The 26974-nt window shown below is 36.0% G+C and overlaps 1 protein-coding gene across 4 annotated transcripts in view; it reads left to right on the forward strand.

Annotated features, from left to right (window-relative positions):
* Positions 1-18430: 18430 nt before the first annotated feature.
* Positions 18431-26974, forward strand: part of LOC108717283 (zinc finger protein 608) — a 62844-nt gene continuing 54300 nt past the window's right edge. Inside the window, exons 1-2 of one of the 4 annotated variants that reach the window (XM_018264173.2) lie at positions 18431-18610; positions 21093-22202. In XM_018264173.2, the coding sequence (XP_018119662.1) occupies positions 21321-22202 (882 nt within the window). In that variant the 5' untranslated portion in view covers positions 18431-18610; positions 21093-21320. Of the gene's footprint in view, positions 18611-19619; positions 20616-21092; positions 22203-26974 lie in introns of those variants that run through there. The other 3 variants (XM_018264172.2, XM_018264174.2, XM_018264175.2) reach the window with 3 other exon arrangements.

Genomic DNA, 26974 nt, shown 5'->3' on the forward strand with positions numbered 1-26974 from the left:
TTTCTGAGGCAGAGGAGGTTAAACAGAAATCCATCATATTTGTGTAACAGCAAACAATCACAAATACAGTACATCTGAATCTGGAGCTCATTATTTGAAGGTCCCTTGTGTCTTGGGCCTGCCAGCAGCTTTTTCGTAAAGACATCTTGGTGCAATTCAGAAAGAATGGCCATTTTTTTCTGTTTGTTAGAATGTATTCTGAAATGGCATATTATAAAGAAGTCAGTCAAAGACATTAGGACAAAGAGACAGGCAATGGCAAATAGGAATCCAAAGAGAACCAAATAATCCTTCACTATTTTATATTGATTGACCCTTTCACAATATAGTCCTTCTGTCCATTACTTTTTGAAAGGAGCAACGAAACCATATTACTAAAGGACTGATGACTTAATACAGGGTGCAGTGGGGTGATTGTAAGAGATTACTGTCAACTTCTATCTGTAAAATTACAGCTGGAAACAGCTGGAAAACATTTGTCCTGTTTTCATAAGATAGGAAGCCTAATAAATCAGCACATTTTTTAAAGATTTAGCAGGGAAGTGTTTCTTTGTTTAAACCTTTTTCAGTCCTAAAACTATAGGTAAATGTTTAAAAACAATAGACCCCCCCCCCCCTTGCGTTCCATTCCAGACAGGGCTTTATTTACTGCCTGTGCTTTTTTAGGCTACTTTAGAGCTAATACTCCCCTACCCCCCCAACTGCTGGTGTGTTGAACTTTATGACCCTTATCTCATAAAATGATTTATGAACACAACCACACCCTTTTCTCTGACACACTCTCCAGTAACTCATAATATGTGTATAAACCAGAGGTGAAAATCTGACCCCCACATTATTTGTGGCCTTTTTACAATAGTAGGTCTGAACTCATGCTATCAAAGCTGTAGTATAAAAACATGGTACTATTTGCGCTGTGTTTCTTTCACATCAAATGAGACTTTTCACATTAAAACTGGGCTGTTGTATGTGAATAATGTATCCACTTAGTGTGTATGATAGATATGTCAAATGAATTCCATTTGTTTGTTTAATCTGTAAAGCAAATATGGCTCCCATTACAATAATAAATATTAACACAATTATTGTTTTTTTTTTAAGTTTTACATTTTTAAAATTCCAACTGCTTACAGGATATGTTAAAAAAATACATGGAACTGCCAGCCATTAGTGATGAGCAAACTGCCCCATTTTGCTACGCTGAAAAATTTGCAAAACTGCTGAAAAAGTTGTGAAACGTTGTATAATTCTATTGGAGACATTTTTGTAACGCCAACTTTTTTGTAGCAAAATATATAATGGGTGAGTATTTTTTCTCAATCCAATTGTATTGCAAGTCAATGGGCATTTTTTTATCAAGTTTTTTCTCACTCGAAATGCGTTAAAAGTCGATGGGCATTTTTCTCCACTCCATATGCATTGAAGTGAATGGGCGGGTTATCTTGCGGTTTTGTTTCTTGCCAATTTTTTTTCTCAGTGAATTTTTTTTCAGCAGGATTTGGATTCTGACAAATCCTTGTGCCCAGTTGAACCAAATCCGAATCCTTAAAATCACGTGACTTTTCATCAGAAAACAGGAAAGTAAAAAAATTTTTAGCCGTGTTCTGCTATTTTTCTATACCTGATTTGCATATGCAAATTAGGGTTCAGATTCCATTCGGTTTTTGGCTGAATCTTTCATGAAGTATTGGGGGTTCGGTGAATTCAAAATAGTGGATTCGGTAAATCCCTAGTTCTTAAACACACCCCCTCCACAAACACAAAATCCCCTGCATGCATGTCCAATGTTTTTATTATGTATGTACAGTGGCAGAACTACCTGGGGATCAGGCGGTGCGAGCGGGCCAGGGCCCGCACCCCCTCAGGGCCCCCCGGCAGCCCGCGCGCCACTAAAATGCAGTCCGAAAATTACATACGGAGGGGGACGGGGGGCCAGGCTGCGCTTCACGCACCAGGGCCCGCCCCCCTCTAGTTAAGTTACTGTGTATGTAATGTTAACTATTAGCTTATTACAAATGTAAATGATTCTGTTTTTTTGAATTCTTTGCCATGTCATGCGTTAAGCACAAGGAGAAATATTTCCTAGCCCTACACTACTAATAAATAAGCTTTAATGGAAACGTTCAAATACCCAGATATAATGAATAATAACAATGCACAGGATTTCATTCTTCTTTTGAAGTACTTCTTGTAATTAAACGTTGGAATATTAATGCGTCCTTTTTACATGATTCTACTTAATGTGGCAAGCTGTGCAGCTGTCTGTACTCTATTAATGTCCATCTCAAAGCACTTGGTTGGTGCTTAAGAACATGGATTTTGGAAGATGATGGCTATTTCCAGAAAAAGTGAGCAAAAATGAATGTAGGACACTCATCTGCTTATCCAATTAGGGTAATAAACTTCTTTGACCTAGAACTAAGGGACAGATAACTTTCTTGATCACTTGTTATTTATTTTATGCACTTATTATAATTACACATAACCTTTCTATCTTATATTTATTCTCACCCAACACATCAGTCATCACCTCCCCTTGGTAGGGGACAACCTTACTGCCATAAAATACTGATTGGGCATCCTCTATACTTCTATTTTTATAGTGTGTCCATTTTTTATATTTATTTTTCCTTATTTAATATTTTTTCTTGATTTAATGTATTTGAAATATCAACAATATATTTAATATATAAGAACCTTGTTGCTTAGTGATGTAATTTGTAAAGAGCTGTTTATCCATTTAATTTGCATCACATGACTCTGAAACATGTGTTCGGCCTTTTCCTTTATATGATCATTAACTACTTGGTGACTTATAATATCCTTGTATTTTACAAAAGGGGTACATTACTCCATACATATTTTAGCCCAGTGACTGGGTAGGAAGTGGGTAGCTATGAGGGACTGTGATTGATGTCACCACCTGGGAAAAGGGAAATGGCTGTGAGAAGCAACAGTCCAGGGGATAATTTGCACTTGTAATGACTGAAGCAATATCAAAAAGAAGGTTTAATTTGCAGACTGCCTGTTCTGGTCTCAGAGGAATTAATTTTAATAACCATAACATAGGCCATATACCCACCCATGATGTAATCTAATCTATAAATGCATTAACTTCCATGGCCTCCGATATACTGTCCTTCTTTTTTCTACTTTTCTTATTTTTAATATTTTCAAAACATGTAAAAATAGCATCCTATAACAATATTTAAATAAAACATTATAATCAAATCCTGACACAAAGGTAAGTCTGATTTATGCAGAGTTTAACTAGTGAGAACAAAGGTGTCCATTCATGGCTTGTTAGACTTTAATCTGATCCCTGTATTATGCCCTTCAGACATCCCATAATAAGAAATGTCACACAACCTCTGTGGCTCTGCAAAACAGGTTAAATGTTTTTCTTTAGAGTCAAGCTCCATTGTGTTTGTGGGAAAACATCACAAATGTGAACTTCCAGCTACTGATAGCCTCATCTTTCAATTACTTTTATTGCCTATATTTAGAAAACTTTACTCATTTTAATAATTACAGGTACGAGATAAGTTATCCAGAAAACCGTTATCCAGAATGCTCCAAACTAGATGGTGATCTTGGTTATTGTGTATTTGTTCATCATGACTCTTCAAGAGGATATTTATCAGCATGTTCTTAAAATTGTATTAATAGAGATTTTGGCCCTGCTGTTTTTTTTTTTTTAATTCCACAAATTTTCTGGTGCAGTTATGCTGCAATGATATTACAATAATTATGGTAAATTGCACACAAGTTGCAGTGCAGATTTTTCTTAGTGAGAATGACATTTTTTAGTGCACCAATGATGTGCATGGCACCAATACTATTAGCATGTGATCCACTGGATGCAAGATTGTTATGTTTGTAGGAAATACTGGAAGTAACACCTCTTTCAGAAGGTAAGTGTTAATTCCAGGATATAGAACAGGTCACCTTGTATTTTGTTCCTTACACACACAATTCATCACAGCAGGTTGAATTGACACATTGGTGATACATGCAAGTTTTTAGGACTGTTGATTATCATGTGCTATTTAGTAATTAGAAAGAAACTTGCAGCTGAACTGACAATAGAAAGAAAAGTTTTAGAGAGGACCTACCAAGGCTATGCATCCTAGCATAACAACCATTCATGGCTTGATACAGTGCCACACAAAAGGTCACTGGTTAAATTAAGGAATGTTGGCCTGGAACATTTGTACCTGGATAGAGAACTGGCTAAAAGATAGACTACAAAGAGTGGTGGTAAATGGAACATTTTCTAATTGGACCAGTGTTGTTAGTGGAGTACCGCAGGGCTCTGTACTAGGTCCCTTGCATTTCAACTTGTTTATTAATGACCTGGAGGTGGGCATTGAAAGTACTGTTTCTATTTTTGCAGATGATACTAAATTGTGCTGAACTATAGGTTCCATGCAGGATGCTGTCACTTTGCAGAGTGATTTGTCTAAGTTGGAAAACTGGGCAGCAAACTGGAAAATGAGGTTCAATGTTGATAAATGCAAGGTTATGCACTTTGGCAAAAATAATATAAATGCAAGTTATACACTAAATGGCAGTGTTTTGGGAGTTTACTTAAATGAGAAAGATCTAGGGTTTTTGTAGATAACAAGTTGTCTAATTCTGGGCAGTGTCATTCTGTGGCTACTAAAGCAAATAAAGTTCTGTCTTGCATAAAAAAGGGCATTAACTCAAGGGATAAAAACATAATTATGCCTCTTTATAGGCCTCATCTGGAGTATGCAGTGCAGTTTTGGACTCCAGTCCTTAAGAGGGATATAAATGAGCTGGAGAGAGTGCAGAGACTAAGTGCAACTAAAATGGTTAGAGGGATGGAAAACTTAAATTATGAGGGTAGACTGTTAAGGTTGGGGTTGTTTTCTCTGGAAAAAAGGCGCTTGCGAGGGGACATAATTATACTTTACAAGTACATTAGAGGACATTATAGACAAGTAGCAGGGGACCTTTTTACCCATAAAGTGGATCACCGTACCAGAGGCCACCCCTTTAGACTAGAAGAAAAGAACTTTCATTTGAAGCAACGTAGGGGGTTCTTCACAGTCAGGACAGTGAGGTTGTGGAATGCACTGCCGGGTGATGTTGTGATGGCTGATTCAGTTAATGCCTTTAAGAATGGCTTGGATGATTTTTTGGACAGACATAATATCAAAGGCTATTGTGATACTAAACTCTATAGTTAGTATAGGTATGGGTATATAGAATTTAATTAAAAGTAGGGAAGGGTGTGTGTATGGATGCTGGGTTTTCATTTGGAGGGGTTGAACTTGATGGACTTTTTTCAACCCAATTTAACTATGTAACTATGTAACTATGTAACCTGGCATAACAAACTACTCTCCACAGACAACAGCGCATGGTAAGTGGAATGCCTTGGGGGTGTTTGGCCTGTTCTTGGGAAGCCAAAAAATACCACATATAGTAGAAGCAGGAAAAACGGATAAGCATTTTGGGCCTCCAGCCACACACGGGCTAAATTCTGGAATTAGAGATTAGTGAATATTGTTTGCCAGGCAAGGATTTGTGGCGAAATTCAGCAATTTGCAATCAACAAATTTTCAAAAACTGCAGCGAAATGTTGCCATCAAAATTTCTGCACAGCACAGCAGGATTTATCTTTGGATGAATCATGAATACCCATATAAACTGAATCTGAACCCTTTATGTCACGTGTCTTTAAAGCACTGGTGAATTAACTGTAATTAACTTTTCAGATAATGCAGGTTATCAAAATTTTAGATTAAATCGTCCCAAAATCCCAAACTTTAAGGCTTACGCCACATGAGCTGATCTTAACCTAAGCATTTTGGGACACACTTATCTATTTTCCTATATCATGCATGCAAAAATTCCAGTAAACAATGTCTGCCATAATAGCTCAGTAGTGAGTATGACCTTTCTGACGTTTTTCTCACTCTATCAGTATTTGCCAAAGGCAAATACTTTAACAATAGCATGCTGCTTGCTCTACTATTAGCATCTAACAGGCAGAAAAAGAGATTGCATAATTACACAAGCCGGAGACCACATCATTTTAAAAGGAATGTAATTCTACAAGTTGATCCTTATTGTATATCTACAAGGTTTGAATAAAAAAATGCAAAGGGATTTTTTTAATAGCTTAATATAAAATGCATTATATAGTGCAGTGTAAAAAAGCCAACTTTAGGCAAGAAGGGCCCATTAGCTATAAGTACAGATTGAAATTGTGTATTTTCTATCTATAGCTCTCAGAATGTACCTTCTAATTAGCAAAAGTCATAGTTCAGCAACTTGTGGGTTGCTGGTAGAACATCCTTGAGTAACATCTCTAAAACTGACCTCCAGCCTTCCAGAATTTCTTCTCTAATGATGATCATAAATAGCATGATTATTTCATACTTTATTCATCAGTTCTTAAGTTCTTTTTAAACCTTCCTTGACAATAAATACTGTTTTAAACAGGAACTGAGACAGAGATACCCAGTGATTCTTCTGGATGTGTATATAAGGTGTCATTGGCTAGCTCCAGACTGATCAGGTTGATCAGATGGATAACTCTGGTCTATCACAAACAAGGGAAAGTTGTGCTCACCACTTATTTTTAAATAATAAACATTAGGCGGGGGTGCAATGAGGCTGTGACCACAAAATACATATAGACACATACAAGAGTCCTCTGCACTCAACCCATTATCAATATATTTAAGACAGAGACATTTTGTGCATACTGCTACTGAAAAATGCCTTACCCTTTAAACAAAACAGCGATTGTTTGTCCATATATTGCAATATATTTAATTTTAAAAATTAGTGGTGAGCACAACTTTCCCTTGTTTGTTATAGTTTATACAGGAGCAGTGACCAGCTCCATGTTGTACGTAGCTCCCACCCTTCCCAACTATAGTCAGGTGATCCCACTGGTGTCTAATAAAAGGGCAGCCAAGTTTGGGAGTTTTACTTTGAAAGCAGCTAGTAAGTTGCAGTTAAAACTTAGTCCCTTTGTTAATTGTATAATTAAGCAATAGAATTCTTAATGAATCAGATAAAATTGAGCATAGGACTGGCCAGATATGGGATGACTTTGACGTAGTTGGCCAGCTTAAATATATTGCAATATATGGACAAACAATCCCTGTTTTTTTAAAGGGTAAGGCATTTTTCAGTAGCAGTATGCTCAAAATGTCTCTGTCTTAAATATATTGATAATGGGTTGAGTGCAGAGGACCTCTTGTATGTGTCTATAAGTCTGGTCTATCTACATGTGTGCTCAATCTGAACATATGGATCTGATGTCCCCAAAGTCATCCTCAGCTTTAATTAACAAATTATTTATAGGGTAATAAGCAGGGTGCTTATTAACCAACATATTCTGCATTTATAATCCATGGTTTGAAGGAATTCTTTGCATAGAGTACATGATGGACATATAGAGGGCAATGATCATGTCAATCTATATTTAGTACTGTCCAGTTGGTTACAAGGGGCCTCATATTTCCCTCTTTTACAGGGCCCAAGAGGATACACTGGGAGTCATTTATCAACACTGGGCAAATTTGGCCATGGGCAAAAACCCACGGCAACCCATGAAATGGTTGCATTCATTGCAGCTGCAGCTGGTTGAAGAAAGCTAGTTACTGATCACTTGCTCTGGGTTACTGACTATGGCAAATTTGCCCAGTGTTGATAAATGAGCCAAACAGAGTGTCTAGTGGCACTGCTAGATGTTGGCCGTTACATTGTGAGTGTTTATTTTGCATCAAAGAACATTTTTTTGAGAATGACTTAAGTTGTTATACTGTTCAAAGGAAACTGTCTAAAATGGTAAAGCCATCTTTAGGCAATGGTACAAAGGCAATAACTGTGTTCCTCTCAAACCTGTCTGCTGGCAGTTTCTTACCATTCATTTCAATGAAAAATGTGCGTATGACAGACAATAGCACTTTAATGCTTGAATACACAGAAATCATACCATGGTAATATAAATATGCAATTATACCATGCATGCAGAAACAAGTACTCTGACAATATATAGCTATATATGAGCTACTGCCTAAATTCCACTCCGGAATCAAAAGAAAAAATGTTGGGCAGGTGATAGCAATTTTTAAAGATTGTGTGAAAATAGAAACCCTAAGAGGACATAACCTTGATATTGCCCTAAAGCATTTAGTGATCAATTCTCATACATCACTTTACCCAAGATATGTTCTCCTGCTTAAATGAAGTTTTCTGAGCATACTCTGTCAGACAATAAGAAACATTCAAGGCCTTTGCATGCAAAACATAATAACAGTAAACAGTATGATTTTACCGCTGTGAACTAGCCACCAATATTTAAATGTATCCCTTCTCATACTTAAAATTTGCATTCATCTAAGAACCCAGATGCAAATTACCTACTGAGTCATTGTATTTCAGCTGATTAGAATATTGCTGCTATGGATTCTACCATGTTTTGCATTTTCTTTTATCTCTCCTATAGCCACATAATGTGTTGCTAGAAAGAAAAAAAGAATAAAAAAGGCCTTTGGAAAAGCAATTTTAATCCAACACACATTCTATGCTACAAGAGATACACAGAAGAACGTTTCTTGAATTGAAAAGCAGCTATCTGTTTTAAAAATAAAATTCTAAATACTGAATGGATGGTAATTTCTTATTTTACACAAGAGGTGTAATGTCTTTATAAAGTAATAATTAAAAGGAAAACAATTATGAGGTCCTTATCTAGACCTCGCAGCTGCACTTTTTGTAGTCGAATGAACAGCACACTTTCTGAGGTTATGACAAACCATGGAAATTGCATCAACTTTTATTTCTTTTCATACTGTTTGCAATAGTCAGCTCTGTTGCAAGTGTGTATAGATATATAATTAGACAGTAAAATAGACTTTGAAGGCAGATTTCCATTTGGTATGCGAGTCACGCATACAGTATCCTTTCATTCAACAGCCAAAGTCTGATCTTTTAAATGCCTCAACTCGCTAAGCATGCTTTGGAAATCCTGCGCGTTGAAAAGAGAGAAAGGGTAGAAGCTACACAAGAGCTATTGTTATTTTTGTTACTTTGCACAGAGCAAATAAACAGATAGGACTATCTGTGCAGATCAGGCTAACAAAACTTTTTTTATTGTGATTTTTATTTTCTTAACATACTTGTTGAAGACAGCAGTGAATATTGCACAATACTAAGGCATGTCTAATCCTCTCTTTAAAAGGAGGCATTGTAATAACAAAGTGACTGCCAGTGGTTTCTTTCTGCCCCAGTACTCAACAATCTTAAAGCGACAGTGCATTTCTATCCCTACTTGTCTTTCCTTTCATATGCATATTGTCACAAGTAAAAATGTTACAAAGTGAAGCAATGGAATGGACTGCCATTCCCTTTTTGTAAATGATTTCATTTGCAAATGCATATTCACTTCACTTCATAAAAGGCCAGATTTCTTATAATGAGAAAAACGTAGCAACTAATTAAATTCTTTTTGCTTATATGAATTTAAAAATAAGTGCAAAATACTGGAAACATAATGCACAGACTTTTAAAGATATCAACCAATCAGAATATATCATGATGCCCTTACTAATAAAAGTCCTGGCTGCTATTTGAGAGCTACATTCCTCTTCTCGAGCATTTCATTTTTATTTGATGTTGAAATTCTGAATTTCTCTAAAGCAATCTTCTCTTACAGTGTGTGGTGTTTTAAAATTAATATTATTGATTCTCCAGTCACACAGCTGCTTTACTCCATATTAAGACAGTAATCATCACAAAGTGTTTTTAATCTTATTCAAACAAAATTTGTGGACACATTTTAGGAGCTGGAGTAATGTTATTATACTTTATACACATGGGACCTCTGTAATTTGTTCTTGACTTTTCAGGACTGTCTCTACAGATGTTAGTGAAAGGATTCTTTTATTCTGCTGAATTTTAAAGGCTCACATTTTTTCACAGTAAATGCGGATGTAGAGTTGACATTGATTATAGAGTTTCACAGTAATTGATGGGAAGAGTGGATGGAGGCAAATAAAGTCCTCCTTTAATGGAAAATAGTGTATTAATGTTCTGCTGGCATAAGCTCTTGCTTTATAGACAAACAGTATTTAGAATATTATAACAGTAGTAAAATAAAGCCACATTCAGATCAGCTAAACCCAACCAACAACAACTGTTAATATATATATATAAAAACGTACAGCCCCTATCAACACTGAGTTTTAATGAGTTTTAGTCTATATAATAATGTATTTATTAAGAGGAATTGGATGGATAAACATAATTTCTGTTTGAAATAGATATTTACGTCAGACAGGGCATGTGTCACGTAAGAAGTTGTCACCTTGTAGTGGGGGCAGAACATGTGCAGTGGGTGGTCCAGCTGACAAACCTTTGTACTGCCATTGATGATGTCCTGTATTTCCATTGCACGTTGATGCTGAATCACTAGAGGTTTATGACCTTGTGTGACAAGATGAGTTTTCTGTGACCTGGATTTATTAAAGGGTGAGAAATTCCCCCTGGATGAATTCCTCTCTTGCTGTAAGAAAATATTTGGCCTCAAAGCAGAAGATAAATCCCCATGAGTCAGTCTTTTGTAAATCTACCCTTATATGTTCCCAAGATATGCTTCCTCCAACACATTGTACTTCTGGAAAGTAACACTATGAATTATCCTTAAACATGGTGAATTATCCTTAAACAGCAACTACTCTATATAGTTTTACAATTAACAAAACTGTTCCTAATAAATAGTAACTTCTGCTTGACTTTCGTTTCCAAAAAGTAGACACCTACAAAATCTTTTATTTTATGTTAATTCCTTCACCTGCTACCTGAACCCCACCTTTGATAAACAGGACCACTGTTGTACACATATAGAGATTAAAGGAAATCTATACCCCCAGACAGAATATTTAACTAACAGATTATATCATATTAAGTGGCTTATTAAAGAATCTTACCAAACTGGAATATATATATATATATATATATATATATATATATATATATATATATATATATATATATATATATATATATATATATATATACTGTATATAAGTAGATATTGCCTCTTTACATCTGTTGCCTTGATCCACCAGATATCCATCACATAGATATTCTCTATGTTCCCTTGGAGATCACCTGAGCAGAAATAATGCAGCTCTAATTGTAACAGGAAGAAGTATGGGAGTAACAGACAGAACTTTGTCCATTAATTGTCTCAAGTGACCTAACATGTTTGTGTGCACTGCAAATCATATGGATGACCCTTAGTACTAAAAATGGCAGTTTTCTTTTTAGGATTACACAATGGCACATACTACTAAAAGTACATTTTTATGAAAATGGTTTATTTAGAAGAAGAAGGGTTTTACATATGAGCTGTTTTATACTATAAAATTGTATAAAGGTATGTAAGACTGAAACATGTCGTGTAGTAGTCTTGAATAAACACAACCACAGCATTTTGTTACCCTGGAGTTCTCTCCTCATTTTTAATGGATGTCGGGATATCGGTATACCCGGAAGAGGATTTGATGCATTTCTAGTTAACTAAGGCAGTGCAGAGAACTTTCTGCTTATTTCATGTATAGAGACCTACATAGTTCGAGGGTATAGTTTTCCATTAAGGACAGTGTTCATAACATTACCAAACTAAATTACAACTGGGGTTGGCTGCATATTGCTGCATATATTTAAATATATTTAAAACTAATACTTGTATTAATATATGACTAAACATGTTGGACTACATTGAACTTTTTCAAAGAATACGCTGACCATTCCTAAAAAATGGAAAGAGCATTTATCTCCCTAAAGACAGCAGTGTGTTACTTGTGTTCTTTGACTAATACTTCTCATAACTTTAGACTGCCTATTAAATTCTAACAGAACTATTAACTCCAAGGAATAACATATGAGCAGTACTTGGCAAATGCAACTGTGTATATTGCTCTCATTTGTGACATCTATAGTCTACTATAGCTTCTGCTTGCTGACCTTTGGTGTTTATTATGCCAAGTCTCTGCTGCTTTTTCTATCTGCAAATTGAATTGTTAACCATACGCAACACAAAAAGAAGTGCTTTAGTTTGAAAGTATTGTGCTTTTTGCTGGTTGTGATACAGAGATGGTCTCATGTGCATGTGTATGCCAATAATAGGCGCTAAGATAATAATTGAGGACTATATCGTCCGTAAATGAGTGCTTGACCAAGTAAGTGTTAATGTGTCCCTAGAGATCATTACCATGTACTATAGGATTGCTGTCAAGTGTAACGTTTAGTTCCTTTAATAATTTCAGTTGTATTTAGGGCACTGATATATATTAGTAACTTAGGGGCTGTGCCTTATCATCCACAATCTCCTTACACTGCCAGCTATCACAATCACCTGAAAGCAATCTTACAATTATATGTCAGACACAACTGTCTAACAAGCCTTTTTAGGCTTTGTATGCAATGGAGGCTGTTAAGGTTAACTTTGCAATGCCGTATGAGCTACTAAAAAGCTCTTCCTGATATTGGCCTTTGTGCCATGTGTCCCATTAGGGTAAGGACACATAGAGCTTCTAGCAGCTAATTGTCATGGCTACATAAAAAGGTTTATCACGTGAAAACTCATGGACAAGATTCAATTTGAGATGCGAATCAATCCATCGCATGGCTTATCATGTGAAAAGTCTATTGAAGTCTATGGGAAAAAATTTAAACTAAGCTAGGAGAAAAGTTTTTCCCCTCAAGTTGAATCTCATCCATGACTTTTCATATGATAAACAATGAGATAACTTTTTCTCACTGAATTGAATCTGGCCCTATGTATGTTTTAGCAGATAAAATTTTCAGTATTGCCTTTGGCAGGGTATTTTCTGGCGTTTTGTAGCCGCTAGTAGTAGTTCCGTGTCTTCACCTTTAGGCATCCCTGGCCCTAAGGGAATATACCATGTATATCACCACAGGATTCTAGCTTTCTATATAGCAGGGGAAGAGAATGATCAGAGGTCCATTTCAAAATTAATTATGATTGTATTACAGGTACAGGTATGGGACCTATTATCCAGAATGCTCTGGACCTGGGATTTTCCAGATAAGGAGTCTTTCTGTAATTTGCATCTCCATACCTTAAATCTACAAAAAAAAATATTTAAACATTAAATAAACCCAATAGGATTGTTCAGCCTCCAATAAAAATTAATTATGTCTTGGTTGGGATCAAGTAGAAGGTACTGTTTTATTATTACAGAGAAAAGGGAAATCATTTTTAAAAATGAGAATTAACTGTTTAAAATGGAATGGAACGGGTTTCCGGATAACAGATCCCATGCGTGTAAGTGGATGCTATAATCAAAAACTTTTATTATTATATCTCCTCCACTTTTTTGGAGTAACAAATCAGCAGGCTGTGGGGTTGTGACATTTGAGAACAAGGGAACCCTGCCTCAAGGACTCAAACCCTGCCTCAAGGACTCATTTTTAGATGAGACTGATTTAGAATCAAATTACTTAAAATAGTAGTGTATTGCATTTCAGCTAAAATGCCAGACGAAACATGCATATAACTGTTGTTAGGCTGGTTTTACATTCATATTCAAATAACATTCTATTTAAAGGGATACTGTCATGAGAAAACATGTTTTTGCCTGCTATAATGAGAAAACGCCAGTGACAATGCACTCGCGGCACTTTGATTTCTGAAGTCGCACGAAGTTTGCTCGTGAGGCAACTTCGGAAATCGAAGTGCCACGAGTACATTGGTGCTGGCGTTTTCTCTGAGTAACCAGATAGCAGCTCCCTAACACAAGATAACAGCTGCCTGGTAGATCTAAGAATAGCGCTCAATAGTAAAAATCCAGGCCCCACTGAGACACATTCAGTTACTGTATATTGAGTAGGAGAAACAACAGCCTGCCAGAAAGCAGTTCCATCCTAAAGTGCTGGCTCTTTCTGAAAGCACATGACCAGGCAAAATGACCTGAGATGGCTGCCTATTTTTTACATTATTTGTAAAAAAAAATATTTGAGTAGGTATGGCTGAATTTGACCGGTTTCGATTTGACAAAAATTTTCCACCGGCAAAATGTCACCTACGCCCATTAAAGTCTATGGGCGACAAAGAAATACTGCGAAAAAAATTTTTGACGCCCGTCTTTTTTTGTTGTCCCACACCACCATACAAGTCTATGGGTGTCATTTCTGCAGTGAAACAAGATGAAAAAATCACCCATCCCTATATTTGAGAAATCCTGCCATGCTAAAGAGTGATTATTATTTTTCTGCCCATAAAAAGTTATTTCTGCTGCTGATAGAATACAGTAGTTTGTAAAAGAATTTAGTTTGAAGTTTAACATTAACTAAAGCCTACTTTTTAGATGCTTAAAGCTAGACCGGCTTAAAGCTAGAACTATTTCCCCTTTCTGGAGAAATTCTGTTTTATTGTTATTTTTAAACAGCCCCTTTCATAGGTCATTGACCTTCTATGAGTACATGGCCTAAAATGTAAAATGTACTTAAGAAAATGCATGCTGTTAATTCCTCAGCGTCAGACTGAATGTCTTCTAATGACAGGAAGCTAACGATTTATTTCTGCAAAGTATGACACTTGGATTGCATAACCTTATGCTATACTATGCACAAAAGATCCATGGTAAATAATTAGAATTTTCTGGTAGTCTTAGAATAGAGTAAAAAAAGGAGGAAGGAGAAGTAGAATAAAAACCAGAAGAATGCTGTATCACCACATTGTTTTCTAATGTAATCACATCTTACAAACATGTCATAGAATCTATAATTATAAGATGTTTATGACCATCAACAAATAAGCTGGCAGTACACAAGAAGATGATGTGATCCAGTTAAGGCAATTTCATTCAAACTGTTCCAACAATTCCAACACTTGGGGGGTTATTTATCAAAATCCAAATTTTTCTGATAATTTTATTTTAAAAAGTCAGAGCAAACTAGAATCACGATTTGACCTTATTTATTATTTGAAAAGCACAATTTAATCGAATTGGGGAAAAACTTGATAAAACAGCGCAAAAATCAGAACCATACATTTTTTTTCAGATTTGCTTTATTTTTTCAGGTTTTTTCCCAAAAAGTCTGAATTTTTGGGGTTTTTGCCTGAAAAGTCTGAAATAGTTGGATTTTGAGCTAATTCCAGTGCAGATCACAGAAACTTCCAAATAGGATTGGGACTTCTCCCACTGACTTATATGCAACCTCGGCAGGTCTGAGATGGAGGATTTATGGATTCTTAATTTTTTCATCCTGGGGGTATAATAGATCTCGAAAAAATTTAAGTTTTTTTGACCACTAAAAGTTCGAATTTTATAGTAAAAAGTAATTTGTTGTGCTTTTTGCATTCAGACTTTAATAAATAACCCGCTTGGACTATAAGCTCAATGGGGCAGGGACCTCCTTCCTACTGTGTCTCTAATTACATAGATATTTAGCTCTGCATCCTTATATGAGCTCTGTGTACTGCATGTATTTATTGTATATATTGTCTGACGTGTCCTCCCTGTCTGTACTTTTATACATTGTACTTTTATGCATTGTACAGCTCTAATACTCATTAACAGTGCTTTACAAATAAAGTTATACATACACACATACATATATGTAACTCTAAAACAAGCAGAAAGTATGCCTTGAATCCTTCTTAGTAAAACATTTTTCAATCAGACATGTCTGTGAATTCATTCGGTAGATGATTGCAATGACCTGTGTATGCCGTCCTGGACAAATTGGCTACTTTAGTCCCCCAGTTATCTGGCAATTTGGTCAGCTGTCAAAAGATTAGTCTGTTCCTGTGTCTGTTTAATGGATGATCTGCTTGAGTGGGGCTTGCAAAATAATCACAGATTTGTTATGTATGAGTATTTGCAGTTGGTATAGGAGTCTGTTGTTTAGAGTTTATAGTGGTATGACTTTTATTCTGAAAATGACTGAATGATATTACATGTGTATGAAACCGGTGTCTTATCTAATGTCTGTGTCATTGTACAGATAACAAAACACTTGCACAAGTGTTTCATCTTATGATCAGTTCTAAAAAGAGAACATAAGTTTCCTGTTCATCATTATAAAGGGAATTTTATTATCTCATAGACAAATGTGGAAATTGTTTTTTACTGTAACCAGCTACTCTTGATCACGTAGTCTTTGGAGACTAGGTAAAAACTGTTTAATATAATGATGTGATGATGAAACCATAAAGGAAGATAAAATAATTTTAAAAATTGGTTATTTTTTATAAACATTTCAGTTCTATGGGCCAGATTTATTTACGTTCAGTATTTTTCTTTACCAAGATTTTATTAACAATGAATCATTCAAAGCTGTTGATCTTATTTTAACAGATTGATACATTATTTGGCTTTGATAAATGTGCCAATCCAAACACTTTTAAGAACATTTTTAGTAGGTATGCAAAAATTAAATTTTTTGTAAAACCATCCCTAGATGCTAGGATTTCAGTTTGAAACACATGTGCTACATTATGTAGCATTAACATTAGGCACTGTTTTATGATCACCTAATGCCTTGAAATGCAGAACGTTGTCGACGATAAGGATGTACAAAAAAAGTGGTATTTTATAGACTGTTTTATTAAGCATGTAGAGATTTATTTTATTTAACTCCTGTAAACATGGATGCCTCAATTTTGGGTTAGTAGCTAGGTATAAGAACAACATGACTATTACTGGTATGGGACCTATTATCCAGTCTACTGAAAAAATATTTAATTTTTAAATAAACCAAATATGATTGCTTTGTCTCTAATAAGGATTAATTATATCTTAGTTGGGATCAGGTACAAGGCACTGTCTTATTATTACCGGGAAAATAATATTTTCAAAAAGTTTGCATTATTAGATTAAAATGGAGTCTATGGGAGATGGCCTTTCCATAATTCAGAACTGGCTTTGTGGATAACAATCCTATGCCTGTATTGACAATGTTATATATGCGAATTCTGTGAAATGCACCCATAGTGTTGTTATAATAGCATTCTCATGGACGCAATCATGAGCCTTTTTGGGCATTTTAAAGTATTGTATTTATGTGTATGGTAGTAAATATTTTCTGGCACAAAAATACAATTGAAACACAACCTTAAATTGAGTTTTGGACTAAAACCATATTTCATGCTTTCTTGCAGGATGAGCTGCCTGAAGAGGAAAGCCTGAGGCACACTGAGGAGTTCTGGGCATTTGCTTTACGTGGAATTGCCCCACATTAATGGTAGGCAGTTGTAATGCAGGCTGCAATGGAAAAGATTAGTGAGGATTTTGGTTTTTTAATGCTATTTATTTACCGTGGCAACAACTCATCTGGAGAAATGTCCATAACCCATATCTTTGAGCTTAAGATGATTGTGGCAAACCCTCACACTCATCTGTCTCACACTAGTGTATAATTTATGCAAGGTTTTACAATGCTATTAAAGGAAACAGAATAAATGACAGGGGATGGAGAATGAAACAAGCAACACAGATATCCACAGAGGGCAATCAGCCCTTTATTTTACCTGGTGAATATAGAGGCTTTTCATCTAGTTGGCTGACAATTATTGTCTAAATCTATGAAAGCAATTGTTTTTTTTTTACACATATCTTGAAACATTTTGCTACTTGCATTTTAGCATTCGACCACCACACTGCAATTGCATAACATTTCAATAAACGTATAAAGTCCGCACTGAAACAGAATGATTAGTAAATTAAAATAACTGAAGGAGGCTTAATAATGAATTCCCTTATTTTTTTTTTCATCATGGTGATTTTCAACACTGAAAATCTTTTAAGGCTGGAACGTCTCCCATGATCAATTTGAATAGCATGCCTAATTAGTATGCTGCTTTAGTCAAATATTTTGGTTGCCAATGGAAACCGCTCTCTGTTATATAGTGTGCCACTGAGTGCATTTGATCTACGCAAGAGAAATAATGTAATGTGTGCAGGTCCTGTTACTTATTTAACCTCTATTTTTAATGTGTAGGCCAAAATTATTGCACATTCCACTTCTTTTAGTTAATTGCTTGTGTTCAGTACTGTATTCAGGCAGGCGCTTTTGTGTTCAGCAGATTTGTGTGTTAAACTGTTACTAATTCAGTTAGGAACATGATGAGTCTAGTGCTGCAAGGTTTTTTTTTTTTTTCTAAAGGCTCAGCTTTCTCGCTTACTTGCCTGTGTGTTTATTATGTGTATACAGAGGGCTCTCTGCTGTTCTCCCATTACCTCCCCCACTCAAGCTAAAGAAACATGCATCCAATCAGCAAGCCCAGTTCCACAAATGCTCCCCTCTGATTGGATGTATGCGAAAGGGCATTTGGAACAAAGAAAAGTCCTTTCAGGTAGAGACAGAGCTCAATTCTCCCTCTCTCTTTTTCAGTTCTGATTTCTCACCATTGTAAGTAGGCGCCCAGCGAGTTGTATTGATGGCCTTTTTATTAGGAAGAAGCCCAGGCATTGAATTATTGGCTTCTATTATGCACAGGAAGAAAAATTAACACAAAATAGGTGTAAAAAAAAACTGCACCATAAAAAGCGCTTAGAAGCAAAGGTCATCTTTATCCTATCTGATCGTAAGTATAGTTGTGTGCAATGCTGTGACAAGATGATTATGATTTATGTTATGTTCATAAAGAAATGCTTGTTTTAGAGCACTTATGGGTGAAAAGAGTGAAGAGATATTAGATAGATAGATAGATAGATAGATAGAAGCTGTAGTCCAGAAATGCTGCCTATCCCTGCATTAGCCATTTCACCCAGTCAGTGCTATTTCTCTAGCCTACCTTGTGCTGCAAGTTAAATACCGCAGCCCCCCCCTCCTCTGTCACTATAATACTGAACCTATAAAAATGAGCTCAGTTCAAATAGTGCTTACACAGGGATTATGTGCAATTAACATTTCAAAAGCAGATTTTAAATTGAGTTCATTGCAGAAGGCTTTGGTGGAAGCAAAGGCAAAGTTTATCCACACTCTTCAACCCCCACTCCACCCCCCTATTCATTTACAGGTTGAAGATGAATTTTTCAGGTGGCGACGGACTGAATGTTCTGCTTTATTACAAAACACACAGCATTTCTCTATAAACCCACATGCACCATTCCCCTGTGCATGCGAAACACGTTTTTCTGCTCTTTTTTTTTTATCCCCAGTCCCAGATCTACATCTGCAGAAAGAAATGCTTTGCATTCACACGGAATAGTTGCACCAGGGAAATAAGGGAGAGTAGAAGCACTGAAGGTTTTTCTTCTGTTAAAGATGAGGGGTTTTTTTTTCTGCGTGTGTGTGTTGTTTTCCTTGTCACCCATTTTTTTGTTCTCACGTCACGACAAGCAATTGAGTTCTTGATCCTCACGTGATGGAAAAGGTTGAGCTGCAACAATATAGCTGCTTTTATAGAGATGGTTGTTGCTGATCCTCCCTTCCCCCACACCTCATCTTACACTTCTGACAAACCACTCCAGCCTTCCAATCCATCAACAATTCATTACAGCTTTTTAGCTGGGAATGCCAGCTAATTAAAAATACTAAGCATGCTCAGAGATCATTTGGCTAGCACACACACAGGCACACACATACACACACACATAGGCAAGAGTAATGTAGTTGTGTTGACAGAGAACAAAATACAAATACATTTTAACATTTCCTTCCCTTGGAGCAACACTGTAATACATTTGTCAGAGTGATTACTGGGTTAGGCATTGCGTACGGACACTTAAAGCACAGAGGATTTTTTTTCTCTCTCCTATGCAGCATAGGCACAAGGCAGTGTGCAGAGGAAAAGGTTCACATCCCTTTCAAGACTGAACGTCACACTTAAAAATGTTTTGATAATAGGTTTATCAGATCACAGATTCATCACTGTTCCAACCCACAACCCCCTCCTCCTCTTTTCCCTTCAAGTGTTATTCAAGAAACCAGATTTGTCAGGAAAACTGGTGGATGGGGGAGGGTGTGGGAAATGCCACTTCCTGACTAAGCAAAGAGCTGAATCCAGACCAGAGTTTCAGTCCTTCTCTCTTCTCTCTCTCTCTCTCTCTCTCTCTCTCTCTCCTTTCACTAATTTATCCCGATGTTAGCACATTCTGTCTTGTTACAACCGGACGCCTGTAGGTTTGTTCATTGGGATCATTACTTAACTGATCAGGATGGCTGTGAAATCTCTGTTTTAAGGAGAGACGTGACTGAAGTAGTTGGAAGGAGACACATACACACAGAAAGAAAAACTTTTTTCATTTTATTTTTTTTAAACATTTTTTTCCCCCTGCCTGGCTAACATTGTATTTTGGAAAGGATGAACCATTTCCCCCCTCTGTGTCTTCTGTGTGAAACATAATCTCCAGCTGTAAAACTGAAAGAAGGGAAGACTCACAAGAAAGAGGAAAGAGCATTCAGATGTTTTAGTAACAGGGGATCTTTTCAATGGCACGTTTACCCTTTATCTTAGATACACATGACTTGCGGTCTGCTTGATCACTGGTGGTGTAAAATGAGGCACGGAGCTTTTATTGAAACTAGGTGGTTAAAGGACTTTGAGTTGGTGGCCTTAATAGCTAAAAAGACAAAACAGGAGTAAGGTAAGCGATGTATCTGTTTGTTATAGTCATGCTGATGTTGGCTTGATGCTTGTCCCTGTAAAATTCCCTTAACTCATCTTTGTCAAACACTGGCTCATTTGTGGTCACTGAGGCCACCTTGGTGCAGATCACTTAAAGTGTATGTCTTAATCAGTTTCCGGTACAGACTGTTGTGCTATATTTAACACACAATTCTCCTCTGCATGACCACTTTGCATTTTTTGACCCCTTTTAGGACATCGGATTTTAACATTTTCAAAGCACCACAAATGGTATAGAATATATTTCCTCCACAGCTTTATGATCTTTAATTATTTTTTAAATTGTATGTGTGTTTATTTTTTTTCCAAATATCAATAAGTAAGAAAATTATGTTATCTGAGATACATTTTAAAAATTGTAGAATTTAACCTGACTAGCACTTCATTTGAGCTTTACCATCTTGTAAAACCTACCTATTTCTCTCCCTCCCCACAGGAGGTGTAATTGAACTAAAGAAAAATTATTGAACATTTATTGGGGGTCAAAATCTCCCAAGACAAAGACAATCAGCATCTATTTTTGGAATACTTTGGGTCAATGATTTGGATTTCATTGATTTAATTTTTTTTTTCTTTTTGAGATAAACATTGAAGATAAACGAATGTTCCCATTTTCTCAAACGCATTTCCTTTGGAATTTAATGCCACACGTCTCATCTTCAGGATGTCAATAAGCATTTCTACTGCAGGGAAAAGTGTAGATACAAACGCAGTTGATGCCTATGACAGTGGTGATGACTGGGAAATCGGTGTGGGAAATTTGATTATAGATTTGGATGCTGATTTGGAGAAGGACAGACAGAAATTTGAGATGAGTAATTCAACAAGTAGCAGCTGCACTTCCAAGGACAGTGGCCATGGCTTGGCATCAAGTGGAGCAGTTAACTCTACCTCCTCTTCATTAGCTGACAGCCTCAAATTTGCTTCTGTTCAACAGCAATCATCTGGCCCTCAAGGGAACAGCCACAAAGACACTAGCAAATCAAAAGTGAAAAGGAGTAAAACTTCAAGGGATGTTAATAAGTCTTTGGCTTCTGCATCTTTTTATGGAATTCCTGAGATTGGTGTTGGGGCTGCCAAACGACAGCAAGAGGCTGGACGCCTTGGAGAAGTGGCATCCACAGTTGGCATGAGTGCAACACTGGGCCACAATAGTGGTGGAGCTGGCCTTAATGGAAACACTTCATGTAATAAAACTTTGAAAGATGAAAAAACAGGAGGAGGGAAAAGTCAGAGCACTAGGGGCTCAAAAAGGGATAAGGATTCTGGAAAATCAAGAAAGGACAACAGTAATAAGTTGTATGACCTTGCGCATGCAAACACTGGAGTGAATAGCCAAGCTGTTGTGCATTTGTATGGATTTGGAAGTGGAAAGGCCTCTGGGAATGGCAGTCCTTTTCACTGTGGCAATAGTTTGGCTGGAGAGATGGCAAAGAGTACAGTTGATTCAGGGATTATGGGGAACACAGCACTGGTTAAAAAAGAAGATGATGATGATGATGAAGAAGAAAGCCATAGGCGAAATAAGAAATTAAAAACTGAAAAAGTAAGTAAAAACAATCATTAACCTGCTGATTCTGTTAAGCTAATGTTTTCCAAGTTCTCTTCTTGCTGCAAATCACATTCCTGAAGTGATCATGTTTTGATATTTTCCTTGCCGAAGGGAATTTAAGTATGTTAAACTTTGACCTCTCTTACCTTCCTACATTTCCTGCAGGGTAAAGTCAGTTAAAAGGTGAGGCACATGTTTGTAACTAATGCACCGTTTAGATAAATCAGGGATTCTTCATTAACTTCTTGTATATCATTCAGAACGAATTGTTTTGGCAAATGTCATATACCTTTGTTTCCAGCTATGTATTTTTCTGGGTGACAGTGGCTTACAATTCTGTTGTATAAAAATATACATATTTCCTATGACTGTGTTTCTTGTATCAGCTATTGTTGGGATAATACCGTTAAGCTTACGGAGGAAAATCATGTTCAACACCTGAAGGGTTAATGTAGCTACTGTATTACCCTCCCCCCATAATCTTTATTACATGTAACAGCCAGCTCTGTTTGCACAACAGGCTATAGTATAAACAACCAATGAGGAATGACATGGTTACAATAATCTGTTGTTTGCCATGGTTGGGGGAAGTGTCTTTATGTATCTTGCATTGGTGACACATTAGTGAAAATTTTCCTTTTTATCCTCCCCTGTAACTGGAGTGCTTTTTTGAGAAATGCAAGATAGCACTGTTCTTGGCCTCCCTTTGATTTAAACCAGTCTGTCTGAAACTGCTCGAATGCTAAGTAGCTTGAAAGCACATGAGCAAATCAAATGTTAGGACTGGTTATTTAGAATGGCCATTCTTGCTGCTCATTGAGGCAGTTTTTTATACTAGCAGTTATCCAGAGGGCGTAAGGTTTCTCTGGGGAACTAATGCTTTTGTTGATTGATAATTAAAGGTCAAATGCATTCTACAGGCAGTGAACTCTGTTTTATCTCATTCCCTTTTCTTTTACCCCTCAGATTTTCTAGATGAAATGCTGGAAACCTTATGCATCCTTCATTGTTTTTACAATATATTTTGTCAACCAGTCTTGATACAACTCAGCCCATTGGTTTATTAGAATCACATTGTCAATCCAGTACCTCAGCTTTACTATATATATTATTAGGAATTCACCGAATCCAGGATTCGGTTCAGGATTCGGCCAGGATTCGGCCTTTTTCAGCAGGATTCGGCCAAATCCTTGTGTCTGGCCGAACCAAATCTGAATTTGCATATGTAAATTGGGGCGTGTAGGGGAGTCATGTGACTTTTCGTCACAAGAGAAGATTTTTTTTTCACTTTTCCCTTCCCTGACCCTAATTTGCATATGCAAATTAGGATCCGGATTCGGTTCGGTATTCAGCCGAATCTTTCATGAAGGATTCGTGGATTCGGCCGAATCCCAAATAGTGGATTCGGTGCATCCCTATATATTATACAGTATATTATAATTTCATGTTATATTTCAAAGTAATGAGATCATGTCTTAGCCTTCTTTTTTACTGATTGCTGTACATTAACATTTTTGCATTAAATACAATTGTATAAGATGTAATAAAAACATGGATTCTTAATAATAGCAATAATAATAATAATATTAATAATAATAATAATACTACATCAAATGTACTGGTACTACATGCTCATAGTTTACCTTTGCTAAAGTAGAATTTCAACTGTCAACAATAGCTTTCTATCTGTAATTTCTTAATCAGTCTTAACTGTCCAAATAAATTGCCCTAATCCACTGATCATAATAGCACTGGTTAAGGAGTCAGTTCTTTTCGACTGGATTCAGTAGTTTCCTGGAATGTGGGAGGTTCTACTCCTTTGTGTCCCCTTTAGCCTTTTAATCTTTCAGCCAAATGTTCACATTCAACAATTTTGTTTAGCTAGCAATCTGTACATTTCAGTATCTCAAAAGGCTGCTGTCATGGCAACAAAGATTAGTATGCTGTGGTTTCCTTGGCTGGTTTAATAATTCCTTTTACAATGCAGCTTCAGAGATAAAATGTGAAGGAATTATATATTTGTTCATTGTTACATTTTTATGGCTTTAGATATTAACTCAATTGTAATTCAATTGCTATGCAGAGCATTTTTCTAAGAAAGACACATTGGCATTCAAAGGGTAAAGCAACATTTCCGATGACAATAGTTTCTTTACTGGTTGTCTTCAGCAAATATTTTCCTTTCTTTGCTCTGCTTACTAACACTATTACATTCTTTGATATTTTATCTAGGATGTTTGGAGTATATCTAGCTACAACTGCACTGCTGAATTGGCACTTAAACATTAATTGGGGAAAAAATAAATAAATAAATATATATGTATCTACACACACACACACTATTATAATCCGTCCTATGTCATCAACATTAAGGGAATGATATAGAATGAAATAAAAACTTGTTCTACAAACATAAAATTAATTAAGCTTTTATTCATGCTATCTGTCATGGTTTCAGTCCAACCTGAGTGTAGTTATTAATGGATCAAGCTAAAGACTCCATTCTGCTATGTAGTAGTTGATGTAGCACAGTGTTGATTTATTTGATGATCTGTCCAATTTAGTTTATTGAAACAGGCTATAAAGGATGTTGAATGTCTAGTTTAAATGCCCGAGTCTACATAGGAACAAGTAGGAACAAAGCCTTTAACCAAAGGAAGCCATTTAAAGGGCCAACCCTAATATCTCACATTTAGCCATTAGAAATTTCCTGCATCATATTGACATAATCAGTAGTTGTTAATGTGTTTTATATTGTATTTGGCTGCTTTGAGCTTTTGTTGCACTGTGCATTTGTTTTCCAGTGGAGTGTTGACTTTGCAGTACAAAGGGGTTATTCTCAGCAACATAGTTTGCATACATAGAATAAGGGCGTGAGCAAATTTAAAATTAGGGGTTTGAAACATTGTGTGTTTCTGCACATTCTCTGTAGGCAAATGCACAATTTTGCTACAGAAAAAGACAAAATAGAGAAACAAAAAAGACAGACAATAGTGATTTCAAAATAAATATTGATTGTTTTCCACAAAGCTTCATTTGTAAGTGTAATGTCACAAATTGCTATTTATTTATTTAGTTACAACTACTAAATGCATTGCAGATGACTTCACATACTAAGAAATGGAAATAGCCTGAGGGTCTGGAACATAGGTGTGATTATCACCTGAAACCAAGTCCAGTCTGTGGGATAAAATTGCATTTCCAAAGGCATCTTGCTAACAAAACCAGGACAAATTAACTTGTGTGAAATAATCCTAAAATTGGTAATTTAAGTTTAAAATGATGCAGCCACTTGTTCCAGTTTTGACCAGAACAGTAGACTTTTGAAGTGTCTTTTTATAGTTTTATTGATGATGTTATTTTTATAGATGACAAACCTCAAACTCTCCAATTATTATTTTATTAATAAAACCCACCCATATTATCAAATTCATCCAACTCAATCTAAACTCAACCCCTATTGATGCCATAAATGACAAGTATTAACATCTCCTGAGCAAATGGTCCTTAGCAACTGTCAGTGATAGTTTGCAATATTATCTCTTTTGTGTTTTTGCAGATTTTAAACTGCAATATAGATAGGATAATGAAATGGTAGAATTGTATTCCGTGGACAAATTGGCTAATAATGTACAGTACAATCATGTAACTTGTATCTATACTTGTCTCGGTTTAGTTAGGCGCATGTGATTAGTCATAATCTCACTTTATAGACCTTGTACATGGTGTTTAATAAGCTTGCATAAATCAACATTGATTTTTTCATTTGTTTGTCTTCAAGTTTTTCTTGTGGCCTTAAGACATGAAAATAAAGTTCCTTGTATTCCCTAATAGATTCCATAGATGAAAAATATATCCATAAAAAAATTTGGCATAGTAAAAATGGCAGGAAATGTGTATATTGAGAGTATAGCTTCATATTTCTGAAGAAAATATATTTATTTCAGAATTCTTTTTATTTAGATTTGTTTAGATATATCAATTTGACATGCTGCCTAATGGCCACACACATAGCAACATTACGGTTTACATTGAAACATAATGTACTTACTGAAATATGATTACTATAAGCAATGCAACAGAGGGTAATTGATATAAGATAAATCTTTAAAAAAACAATAATAGGCAGGCTACATACTGTGAACTATGTTTTAATTTATTTCACATGCATATAGCTTTCACATACAATAAATCTATCTGCTCTTTATCACTTTGACTTAATGTAGATGTTTTTGTTGAACCACAGGAGCCTCATATTATTCACAATTTCTTGTTGTATTGGGGCATATTTTCACCTTTCAGCTCTATAGATTACACCTCTGTGTGTAAATACATTGAGAATTCCTTTAGTACTACATTTTATATTATATTTTGGCATAATCCGGGGTTCTTTACCGCGCAAAATATTTACATGCGATTCACCAGTCACAGTAAAAGTAATGTATAGTGTTGTGGTCTAGAAAGTGGCTAAACAACTACTTAAAATTGTAATGTTACTGGACTCTCCCCTCCCCCCCTTTTCTTCGAGGAGGAGGAGGAGGGTATTCAGCTGCTTGAAATGTAAGTCATTCATCCATTACAACTGTGACCAGCCAGCTCTCAAACCATGAAAAGGAAAACATCATGTGGCCTTTGTTTAAGGTCTTTTATTGAAGCTAATGACTGGTCTTGTGCCACCCTGAGATAAATGACATTATCTCTGAGTGGTCTGACAGGCAACAGACATGTTAATGGTTAAGCTGCAGGGAGGGATTGTCATTGTTCTA

The sequence above is a fragment of the Xenopus laevis genome, chromosome 1L, assembly GCF_017654675.1.
Source record: "Xenopus laevis strain J_2021 chromosome 1L, Xenopus_laevis_v10.1, whole genome shotgun sequence".
NCBI lineage: Eukaryota > Metazoa > Chordata > Amphibia > Anura > Pipidae > Xenopus > Xenopus laevis.